The 12,498-nt window shown below is 44.4% G+C and overlaps 2 protein-coding genes across 23 annotated transcripts in view; one reads left to right on the plus strand and one right to left on the minus strand.

Annotated features, from left to right (window-relative positions):
- The window catches only part of LOC308585316 (uncharacterized protein), a 131,096-nt gene extending 120,678 nt beyond the window's left edge, over positions 1–10,418 (minus strand). For 11 of the 22 annotated variants that reach the window (XR_014007240.1, XR_014007241.1, XR_014007242.1 and 8 more), the window contains exons 1-2: positions 6,606–6,782; positions 1,096–1,166 (exon numbers count right to left, since the gene is read on the minus strand). Coding sequence is in view for 5 of the 22 variants with exons in the window: in XM_081190995.1 (XP_081047121.1) it covers positions 1,096–1,166; positions 6,606–6,621 (87 nt within the window). In the remaining 17 variants the exon portion in view is untranslated. The other 11 variants (XR_014007233.1, XR_014007236.1, XR_014007237.1 and 8 more) reach the window with 7 other exon arrangements.
- Positions 9,912–12,498, plus strand: part of CCDC6 (coiled-coil domain containing 6) — a 37,570-nt gene continuing 34,983 nt past the window's right edge. Inside the window, exon 1 of the mRNA XM_081190939.1 lies at positions 9,912–10,199. Coding sequence (XP_081047065.1) covers positions 9,918–10,199 — 282 coding nt within the window. The 5' untranslated portion in view covers positions 9,912–9,917. The remainder of the gene's footprint in view (positions 10,200–12,498) is intronic.

Raw genomic sequence — 12,498 nt, forward strand, 5'->3', positions numbered from 1 at the left:
ATGCTTTCCTAACAAGTGCTGTGAGCACTGAGAGTTCTGAGCATTTATGTGGAAATACTTTTATAAAGGCAATCTCTAACACTAAAAATAATTCTGTGTATCTGAAGAAGTGTGCATGCACACGAAAGCTTATACCAAGAACTAACTTAGTTGGTCTTTAAGGTGCTACAGGAAGGATTTTTTTTTTATTTTGACTAAAAATAATATATGTCTCCACCAGGATTTATTTATTTTTGCTGGGGGGCATGGAAATTATTATGTTCTATATGTTGCAACTGTATCTTAGAATCAAAAAGTACCTCAGCCCAGCTTACACTTCAAATGCAAGAAATGCCCACTTTCTAGCTTTCTCCAAACCTGCTTTAAATGTGGCCAGTACACATGGTTTGCGACTTTCCCTTTTAACAAGTGAAATAACATGTTACATATTGCCAGACTCATCCAGGTACAGTGGTACCTCGGGTTACATACGCTTCAGGTTACATACGCTTCAGGTTACAGACTCTGCTAACCCAGAAGTACTACCTTGGGTTAAGAACTTTGTTTCAGGATGGGAACAGAAATCGTGCAGCGGCTGTGCAGCGGCAGCAGGAGGCCCCATTAACTAAAGTGGTGCTTCAGGTTAAGAACAGTTTCAGGTTAAGAACGGGCCTCCGGAATGAATTAAGTACTTAACCCGAGGTACCACTGTATACAATACAAACACTAGAATCAAACGATTCAAACCATTCCACAAACTCTCTGCTCAGGATTATAAACTTTCCTGATACTGTGCCAATGTACATCAGCATTCATTATAACAAACTAAAATATTACTGGGGGAAATGCCTCCTACAGTCCTTGCATCCCACTCCTGGAACACAGTCAAGAATGCTAGAGAAGGTTCAGGCTTCAGCGGACCTGCCTACGTGCCTTTTATGCTACAATCAACCAGCATGCCTAGCCAGATAAAGAACAAGCAACAGCAATGGAGGTTATTCAAGGCCTACAGCACATCCCAGTCATTTCAACGGCAGTGCTAGGATCCTCACAGGTATTACAATCAGCCAGAGCAGCAACATCTAAGCTTACCCCTCCAGCAATGAAGTTACATACCTTGCTCTTATGTGACACAACAAGGGGAGAAGGCAGAAGTCTTGCTGATTGTTGGTGTTGCTTCAGTTTCTCTGTAAAAGATACAGGAATCAATATAACTATGACAGTACAATGAGTGGCAGAATTTTGCTCCTAGTGAAAAAGAAATCTATCATGTCTATCAGAACCTTCATGTATTTCTTTTTTAAAAGCAAGTTTCTATCACTCCTTTTTTTTGGGGGGGGGGTTCCCACCTTTTGGGGAGAGGGTTATTGTGCTTTAAACAGCTACATGGCAGGCAGAAATTCAGCAGGTGAATGGTTTTTCATGTCTGCAAATTTATGTTGAGAAGAATACCCTGCTGGATTTCCACCTATTGTGTAACAGTTGAAAATACAGGCACCTTGCAAGAAAGAAAAAGGGACTTCATAATAAAAAGAAAATACTTTTTTCTATTTTTTGATTTTATTGTTTTATTCACATAATGTACATTCTTTACAACAGACAACTCCAAAATAAAATCATATATAGCAAAACCATAAGTCTCATGTTTTGATTTACACTGATCTCCTCTCCAATACCTTTACTTGATATTTCTTGCTGCTTTCTGCTTTCCTTATTTTAATTCCTTATTTTAAGTCTCTTAAATCCTATGCCAATCTTTAACAATTTCAATGCCTTCACCTCCCTCCCCCACAACCCAGTACTTCCCTCCACCTGTGTGCGATCTTTGCCTACTATTATTTTTGTTATTGTTGCGTTACTCACTTTATTTGTTATTCCATCCTTAGTATATTATCCTATCTCCTTGCACCTTTTAAAATTTTGCATATTAATTTTTAAGCTCCAGCACCAACTTTTTTCATGTATTCCTTAACACATTCCCAAACTTTATTAATTTTTTGATTAGAGCAGCCTCTGATTGATGCTGTTAATTTTGCCATCTCCGCGAATTCGAGAAGTTTGGCTCTCCATTCTAATAATGCTGGTATTTTATCAGTTTTCCAATTTTTCGCCACTACGATTCTGGCTGCTGCGGTTGCGAATATATTCTTTTTATCATTGGGGATGTCACTCAATACTAAACCCAGCAAAAATGCCTCTGGTTTTTTAGAGATTGAACTCCTAAATATCTTTTTAAGCTCTTACTGTATCATAATCCAGAATTGTTTCACCACTTTGCACCCACACCACTTTTGGTACATCGTCCCCACCTCTGTTTTGCATCTCCAACAGAGATTTGATTGTTTTTTGTACATCTTTGATAGTTTTACTAGGGTAAGGTACCAGCGGTAAAACATCTTCATTATGTTTTCCTTAATCAAATAGCACGCTGTAAAATTTATATCGGTTTTCCATAGTCTTTCCCATCTGTCTAAGTGAATTGTCTGGCCCAGCTCTTGTGACCATTTTATCATTGGTTCTTTTATTACCTCATCTTTCAGTTCCCATTCAAGGAACAAGCTGTATATTTTCATTATTATTTTCCTATTTGGTTGCAGAAGTTCACTTTGCAATTTTGATGTTTTCTGTTCAAATCCTATTTTTTTATCTTGGTTGAAGATATGCAATACCTGGTGATATTGTAGCCAGCTGTTACAATAGTTCTTAACCTTTTCATAAGGTCTTATTTTTACCTCACCGTGCTCTTTTATTAGTAACTGTTGATATGTTGGCCAGCCCTCCCCCATATTTACTCTTTTAAGAGAAAATATTTTTAAAAGGTGAAAAATCAATTGCTCAGAAAGCAAGATGCTTTAATCAATTATATAGCTAGTGGCCTAGAAGTAGAACTCCACTCTTCAAAAGACTCTTGTCCTGTTTTACGAAACCGAGTAATTACCCTTGCCCAGCTGTAATGTTCTATATCAAATGAAGTTCTATGGCTGCACTTATTCCCCCTTCCACTCCTTGGCCAGTAAATAAATAAAGAAGAAAAAATAACTGCAGGAAATACTAAATTTCAGGTTTCAAGCTGTTACTTCCTCTCCTCTCCCCAAAACATATTCCCTTTTTAAATGCATTATTTAAATACTAGCTTTTACCTAGCATAGTGCAAGTATCTTCTTGTAAGGCACTCAACAGCACAATCCTAAGCATGTTTACTCAGAAGCAGTGCTTTTTTTCTGGGGGGACGAATACTCCTAAACATTTTGTGAATCTAAGTTTGGTCTCATTGAGGGGCAGTATTTCAATATGAGTAGGAAAATGAGAGGACCGCTAAACATTTTCTTAGGGGGAAAAAAACACTGCTCAGAAGTAAGTCCTATTGAATTCAGCGGGGCTGACTCCTAGGACAGCAGGTATAGCATTGCAGCCCACATCTTCCTCTCAAGTTCCACTGCATGGCAAAATGCAGGCTATGGTTTCCATATCTCAGGTAACAGGCCGCAATTTCTTCAAAACCACTTAAGAGGATCGCTTCCAAATGCTGACATTTTAGTTCCTATTTTTCTGCCTTTTTAAAATTCATTCATTGAGGAGCAAGCTTATTGATGCAGTATGTATTTTTCCTGAGTCATTTGAATACTGAAAATTGAAAATGCTAGCATTTACAAGGAAAATGGGGCCTGCTGTCTGCTTTCCCAAAACCATAATGCCATCTGTAGTGTACTCTTTACAGCTATTTAATTGCAAGTCAGAGAGAAAGGGGAGGTCTTTCAGTGATTGGAGCAGACTCTTAAGGAGAAAAAGGCATTTAAAAAGCTTCTTAAATGAGTCTATAACGCAAATGTAAAACCTACTGTAGCTGCAATATACATTCCAAGTTCTCTTCTTTATTATCTCCTGCAATATCAAAATTCACATGTGGCAAGGACAGAGGCTCTAAGCTGATTATAGATGCATGTGTGGGACTCCTCGTAAGTTAGAGTGCCCTCCAGATGTAACCTACTGCCTTCCAGATGTTGAACTACCATCATTCCTCACAATTGGTCATGCTGAATGAAGTTTCTGGAAGTTGACTGAGAACACTCAATACATTTAAAACACGTTCCCCACCACCACAAAGAATCATGGGAACTGCAGGTTGTTTAGAGTGCTGAGGACTGTAGCTCTATGAGAAGTAAACTACAGTTCCCAGGATTATTTTGGGCAGGGGTATGTGCTTGAAATGCATGGGGTGTCAGCAGCCAAGATTCTTCACAATCATTAAACCAGTGATGGCCAAACTTGGCCCTCCAGCTGTTTTGGGACTACAACTCCCATCATTCCTACCTAACAGGACCAGTGGTCAGGGATGATGTCCCAAAACAGCTGGAGGGCCAAATTTGGCCATCACTGCATTAAACACATACCAGTATAGTATTCAGTGCCTCACAGTGCAATCCTGTGTCTACTCAGAAACAAGTACCGCTGAATGCAACGGGCCTCGCTCCCAAGTAAGGGTGAGTAAGACTGCAGCCTCAGTCAGTATACAACACCAGCTCAAGGAGGTCTCCTTGCCACTGCCCCAAAAATATTACAAGGTTTGTCTGCTTATGAATCAAAATGCCAAAGTTAAAGGGGGGGCTGATCCTATGCATGGTTACTTAGAAGCTAGTCCTGCTATGTTCAATGAGTCTTAAAGGTAAAGGTACCCCTGACCATTAGGTCCAGTTGCAGACAACTCTGGGATTGCACGCTCATCTCGCTCTATAGGCCGAGGGAGCTGACGTTTGTCCGCAGACAGCTTCCGGGTCATGTGGCCAGCATGGCTAAGCCGCTTCTGGCGAACCAGAGCAGCACACAGAAACACTGTTTACCTTCCCGCCGGAGCGGTACCTATTTATCTATTTGCACTTTCACATGCTTTCAAACTGCTAGGTGGGCAGGAGCTGGGACCAAACAATGGGAGCTCACCCCATTGTGGGGATTCGAACCAGCGACCTACTGATCGGCAAGCCCTAGGCTCTGTGGTTTAGACCACAGCGCCACCCACGTCCCTCAATGAGGCTTACTTGGGCATAAGTGTGCACAGGAGTCTAATTTCTTATCCTTAGGAGGATGAAGCAGGGCAACTACATGACAGAATATGCCATTAGAGAACTATTAAATGAGGATTAAATGAGAAGACCTTTGTGGAGCAGGACAAACAAATAACTATTATGGTAAGAGATAATTAAATCCCACATACACCACCATTACAAGAATTACTACTTTTGCTACAAGCCAGAGCAGCTGCATAAATAATTGAATAACTACCAATTACGTGGGCTTTGTGAACAGGTGACTTGGGGAGTACAATGAACCAGCTTGCAGAGGCCAAATTTTCATTTTGAGAAAGCAGGCGTTGTGGGACATTTTAGGGAGCCTAGAAGCGACGTTGCCATTTTAAGGCTGACACAAAGTCAAGTCAGCCACGTGCTCCTTCACACAACAGTTTTTTGTTACATTGCTTCCTCCCACAATATGCCAGAGAACATAAGATTAGTTATCTGTACCTTTTCAGTTTCAACATTATGCAGCTGTTTAACACTTTCCTAAGATGCCTCACAGTGTTACAATATGACAAGCAAACAACAGCAACATCTTACAAAAACTATCACACTATACCATCACACTGATTGTGACCTCATGCTGATGCTGGCCACCTAAAGAAGAGAAAAACTGGCCAACATGCCCTATCACAATTGTCACCACTTTCATGAGTAATGTGTGTTTTGTACCCTTAACAAGTGTTTCTTTTTGTCTTATTTTGCCCTTCCCTCAAATTTAAGTGATACCTCTAATCAGGCAGGCAAGCATCACCATATACCAAAACTTCTTAGGATGTGGGATGGCTATCCTATAATTTCAGCTGTGTGTGTCTGTGCTATGTCCATCTGAAGCCCACCTGTTACAGTGGTACCTTGCAAGACGAATGCCTCGCAAGACAAAAAACTCGCTAGACGAAAGGTTTTTCCGTTTTTGATTTGCCTCGCAAGACGAATTTCCCTATGGGCTTGTTTCGCAAGACGAAAACGTCTCGCGACTTTGTTTCCTTTGTCTAAAAACAAAGACATGTTTTGTTTATAAAGTTAATTTATTTTCCCTTCAATTTTTGAACTGCTCTTTACAGTATGTGTGACTTTAAAGAGCAGTTAATAAACTGTTGTTGTACCAAATTTGGCTTTGTTTGGACTTTTTTTGACCATAGGAACGCATTAATTGATTTTCAATGCATTCCTGTGGGATTTCGTGATTCGCAAGACGAAAAATTCGCTAGGCGACAAAACTTGCGGAACGAATTAATTTCGTCTTGCGGGGCACCACTGTATTTCTTTTTTAAATGGGAGACACTCTTGTTAGCCATCACCATGTGGGGATAAGGAAACATCAAAAGCCAGCTTGAGAATTCCCATGGAGAAGAATGGAAAATAAAAACTAAAGCATTGACTCCTGCACATGCCTAATAATAGATTTTATCCCACTAATAGGGCATACAGAGATACTTGTATGCACCAAAGCACAAAATATTTCACCCATATGTATGGCCGTTCTTACATAAGGGCATCTGCATGGAGCACCAACTGCATCACAAGTTAATTTATCAACATGGTGAGAGGACACACCTTTCTTTCCTTCCATGGAAACAGGATCTTTTGCTCAGGCAACCATCTCAAGTGGTATGTGATGATAAAAAAAAACAAAGTTCATTTGAACAGAAAGTTGGATTCTCTTCCTCCCTTTGAAATAACAGCAAAGGTCACAGAGCACAACAACCATACCTTCCATTTGAATATGGGGGGGGGGGGAATTGTTTAGACACTTCCCAAGACTGCTCATATATGTGAAATGTACAGTGGGCTGCTTGTGTATGCTATTCCAGCACCTGACTTCTCCTATTTCTTATTAACTATTCATGTCCTTAAGAAGGAGCAGAAAGGAGTCTCTTCAACAGTCAGCATCCTACTCCCAGGAGAGAACACCCAACTGGCTCGCATAAGCCTACCTTCATGTTTCCCCAGGCTTCTTTGAAAGGGCAGGATACAAATTTCACAACTAAAATGTTACATTAATGGCATGATCAGCAATCACAATTGTGTGCATGTGTTTAAGTTAAATAGCAGCCCAAGTGTTGGGGTGGAATTTTCATAAGTACCACAGTAAGTGGGGAAGAGAGATTTATAAAAGCTCAGTCAGTAGAGCACAAAGGGTTTAATCTCAGGGTCGTGGGTTCAAGCCCCACATTGGGTTAAAGATTCCTGCATTGCAGGAGGTTGGACTAGATAATCCTTGTAGGAGCTTCCAACTCTACAATTCTATGATATTTTTCCCTATTCATGATTTCTATAAAAATTGTCCCATTCACTGTATGTAGCAATTAGCATTAGACATTGGTGCCAATTGTAACATATTTTTTTCTACTGCAAATTGCCATCTCCACAGCTGAAATTTAACTTTTAAAAACCCACATGTTCACTAATAATGCCATTTAGTGGAACACATAGTTAGCCCCTTAATAATATAGTAACTGAAACGAAGCCAACATGATGCTGCAGCAGACACATAGGGCTGCTACAGAAAACAGCAGCCTCATGCCTCTTGCTCATCTTTCTCAAGTAACACTAAGATCTCTCAACATTCAACAATAATTCATCAGACGGTTGAGTTTCTTTACCCCTCCTGCTCCACTTCACTGGCTGCCATCTGCAGGTTTAGAGAACCTTGCATCACTATTATGTCATATCACACATACAGCATCCCCTTAGATCAGGGGCCAAGCTTTCTAGGTTCATGGTTAAACTGAGATCCAAAAGAATTAAACTGAGCCTTGAAAAGCACATAGAACTGAAAGAGGAAGTGGGAAAGGGTGTCTCTCTTCCAACTTCCTCCTTCAGCTCTGTACATTTCAAGGGATAAAAACAGCACCCTCGCCATCTTACAACTGAGGGAGCAGTGAGTGGGGGCTTGGGGTCGGCTCAGAGGTTTCAAGGGCACCAGGAGAAGACCTCAAAGATGCCACTATGCCTATGGGCACCATGTTACCACCCCCTGCCCCAGATATAAAAAGACTGGGGACAATCTAGCTGTAATTTAAGAGTACCACCAGGGGAAAATAAAGTTATTTGCACCATAGCAGAACCCTGTGTGCAGCAACCAAAAGATAAATAAATAGCGGTATGAAAAACAAAAGCCAGTGCTCAAGGAGCTTAGCACTGAACTAAGTGGAAGGAATGCTGCAAGATCTGAGTTTCCACACTGGCTCTTTCATATTACCCACTACCACACCTACTCTGCAGAACCTTGGCCAAGATAACAACCTCGTTTTCCCTTACATCTAGAAAGGATTGAGATGTTATCAAGTCATAGCATTACAAAACAAACTGAACTTAAGAAAAAACAAGTCCACAATGCTGCTTAGATTTGGTGAATCTAAATTTAGGTCTGGTTACAAGTAAGAAGGCAGGACTCCACATTCATTTACGGACTCATTGTTAAAACCGTGTTAATGGAAGACAATCTTACTCAGCTATGAGTGATCACCAAAGAAGAATAAGCCTTTCAAATGAGCAAATGTAGGCAAGCCTAATTCTGCAAAGGCTTGCATTCTACGCTGGATTTGTTTTTTCAAAACCAAAAATGGGGGAGTCTAATCTGGGACTGGGATCTTGAAGAAAAGAAGGCATGACTTTCAGGCTACTATGAGACTCCTTTTTAGATGTTTCTTTCATAACCGAATCCTGTCGTAAAACTCAAGCACAGCAGTAGACTAGCAGTGGGCTCTTATGCAAAGTTTACTCAGAAGATTCACTGTGTTCAATGAGGCCATGTGTGCATTTATGTGGGAAAAACCAGAGAACTCATTGAAACATGCCTCTACTGTAAACATGAGCGGGGACTGTGTTGTAGAGAAGGCAGGGCTGAAAGCAAGTTTTGCTGAAGAGTGTATCCCATCCGATATCAATGAAACAAGTAACTGCCCTCTGTAGGCAGCCTTGTATAGTAGGGAAGTTTTTAATGTTTGATGTCTTACTGTGTTTTAATTTGTTGGAAGCCACCCAGAATGGCTGGGGTAACCCAGTCAGAAAGGCGGCTTATAAAGTAGTAGCAGTAGTAGTAGTAGTGCATTCATTCTGCCATAGCGGCCTGCAAGTATTCTCCCTCACATGGGACCCCACCCATTTCCACTGCTTACTCTTGACAAAGCAGGCTCTTATGTGTCAAAAGTGCCATCTGAAATAAAACTTGGGTATGTTGCCATGGGCTTTTGCTTTAGTCGTGAGGTAACTTTACAACCCATAAGTCACGCAACCCGTGGCAGGGCAGTTACCCCGAAGTACCTGCTTGTACACAAGGCCTTAGAGCGCCTAGCAAGGCAACGCCGCGCACCTTCCCCTCAGAAGCCAGTCCAACCGGGGGTGGGTGGTGGTGGGCGACTTACTTTCTCATATATATAACTCGGGCTGCAAGTTCTGGTGGGCCTGAAGGCCGTGCCGCCCGAAGCTCACCTGAGGCAGCGGCGGCGGCGCCGCTTTACCTAGAGACTATTGACGACGCCTTTCTTTTTTTGGCGTGCAGATTGCGGTTCCGCCCAGGGAGGCGGCGGCGGCGCTGTCTCCGCCCAGGCAGTCATGGAAATTGGCTGTATCCGTTGCAGTATCCCTAGGCCTCGGCCGGCGTCGCTGTGGGCCCGCCGGGGGAAGCGGGCAGCTCCCTTCTTGGAGCCGAGCGAGAGCGGCATATTCGGCGCGGACGGAGCGTGCGCCAGCCTCTCGTCGCTTGCTCGGCCCAGGCGGTGAGCTTCGGCCGCCGACCCCGCCTCCGTGCCTCGCAGCAGCAGCAGCACAGCCGCAGCTGCCGGAGAGGCGGGCAGACGAGCAGGAAGGCGCGCTGAGGTGTGTGCAACAGCAGCAGGAGCCGCCGCCTCCCCAGGGCCGGGCATGGCCGACAGCGCCAGCGAGAGCGACACGGACGGCGCGGGGGGCAGCGGCGGCGGTCCGGGGGTGTCTCTGCCCGGCTGCCCAGCGGGGCCTGGCTCCTCGGGGGGCAGCAAAGCGGGCGGCATCGTGATCTCGCCGTTCCGGCTGGAGGAGCTGACGAACCGCCTGGCGTCGCTGCAGCAGGAGAACAAGGTGCTCAAGATCGAGCTGGAGACCTACAAGCTCAAGTGCAAAGCGCTGCAGGAGGAGAACCGCGACCTACGCAAGGCCAGCGTCACCATCGTGAGTGCGGGAGGGCCGGGCAGGGCGTTACGGGAGCAAGCGGGGCTCGACCCCCTTGGCCTTCCCCCCACGCGAGGCACCCTCGCTCCGTCCTCAGCGAGGCCCGCCGCTCGCCTCTTCACCTGGGAGTTGGTGGAGGGGAGGCGCCGGCCGGGCCCGCCTCAGGTGGGGCTTGGGAGGGCCTCGCCTTGGGAGGGCTCCGGGTGGTAGCGCTGGCGAGGCGCCGGGGGGGGGCGGCGGGAGAAGGTGGAGGCCCAGCTGAGAGGGCTTTTCCGCGCCTCCGTCCCCTTTTCTCGCCTGCGCGCTTTCCCCACGCGCGAGCTGCTGCTTTTCGCCCTGGCAGACAGCTCGATCCTGCGCCTACTCCAAAGTAGGTCCTGCCGAGTTGAGTGCGCGCAGGATTGCATCTCCGAATCTGAGCCGGGCCTTCTCGGTATTGGGTCCTGGGCAGCAGCCACGCCAATGGGCCCCTGGTGGCAGCCGACTTTATTTTCGTTTTGCTCGCCACATGTTTTGGAGAGGGAATGGGCTCCCTTCTTCTCTGCTCCGCCTGCTGCCGCCATGCACGTCTATTGCACACAGTTGTTGTGTCGTCGTCGCCGCCTTCTGTTGGAATGGCTGGGTTGTGATTTTTTGTATTCGCACCTGAGCGGAAGGATGGCGTTGGAGATGGTGGCTGCCCGAAGCGTGGTTCGGAATGAACAGGGTGCCCATGTAAGTTGCAGCGTTAGAATCTCAGATACATAAGCTAAGTGCCAAAAGGCTCCTTAAACCAGGGTTGCCATCACCAAAATGGATAGCCCTAGTTGCCGTTTTGGGGCCAGGCAGTCCTAAAACCAAATTTCTCAATATGGCTTTTTGGTTGCTGAAATTCATGCTGATTGTGCAGATAAAATATAACGGGTAGAACTCGTGTGTGAAAAGAGTCAAGATCCAAGGATTCCCAGGCATGCAGCTCCAGATGATGGAGACATCAAAATGCACCTGACGAATTTCGAATGCTGGCAAGTTCGTGAGAGCAATGAAAAGCAAGCAAGGCATTGTGTGTGGGTGCAGCGAGGAATAGAAGTGTGGAGCTAAATGAATGGTGGACTTCAGATATTGCACACCTTTATACATGATCTTTCTATAGTTTTTATAAATTGCTTTTCTGTGCTTTGGACTAGATTCCCATTGGGCTAGATGTCCATTCTTTTACTCTATTCTGTACCCCACTTTTTTCTTCCAAGGAGCTCTAAGTGGTATACAAGTAACTCCCATTTGCACAGGCATTGTGTTCTAGGTCATTGGCATGTCAGTGGTCACACATAAACCCATTCTGCCCCCCTCCAGGCCTGAAAGCTGCATGTATGTTGGTCATCAGTTGGACATGTGCAAAATGGTCGCCACCTGTACATGGTTCTCTCACCCCAATCCCCACAACAACCTTGTGAAGTAGATTAGAGTGAGAGGCAGTGAGTGAGTAGCCCAATGCCACCCGGTGAGCTTCATGGCCACAGTGGGGATTTGAACCCTGGTCGTCTGGGTCCCAGTCTGACATTCTAACCACTCATCCACAGTGCCTCATTTTATATAGCAAAGCCAGATCTAGGGTGACTCAGAAAAACAGGGCATAGAGCAGTCACAAAACATACCAGTGGGATCAAGTTTTATTCTTTATTCTCTCTCGGATCACTGAATGGTTGCCATTGACTTGTAATATGGGGGGAAATAAAATGCTGCACTGAGAGGAAAGCCATGGCAAAAAAAGGTGCCATATGGTACTGCATAGGTCTGCTATGTACTTACATTCTGTGGCAGAATTGCTGGAACCACCTTCATTGGTTTTGTGTGAGGTTGCAGTCAAAAGTCTAGTTACTGTGTTGCCAAAGCCCTGTTCAAACCTAACATTTGAATGCTTCCATTGAGTCACATCAGTCCTGTTATTGCTGCGCAAATGGTTCATTGGATCCAACAATGACATTACATTGGGGCAATGCTAGATACGGTTTTCCTTTCTCTAATTAAAGAGAATCAAACCTATTTGTGTGGGACCAAATATATAATGTCTAAATCAGAATGGGCACTTTCAGAGATTTGAAGTAGGATTGCCTGTCTAAAATGGCTTTGGTTCTTGGAAAGAAATTAATCAGTCTTAGCAAAATTCCATGGTTTATGGTAGATTCAGGATTACAGCCTCTGTAAGCAGAGTTGCTTCAGAGATCATGAAAATTAGCCATAGCCTTTCTTTTGAAATTTGACTTTGTATGTAGTTTGTACGGTGTGCCAAGGTGAAAACTGTACTTGAGTGCCTCCAGGT

Source organism: Podarcis bocagei (assembly GCF_964188305.1).
Source record: "Podarcis bocagei genome assembly, chromosome: 4".
In the NCBI taxonomy this organism is placed as follows: Eukaryota; Metazoa; Chordata; class Lepidosauria; order Squamata; family Lacertidae; genus Podarcis; species Podarcis bocagei.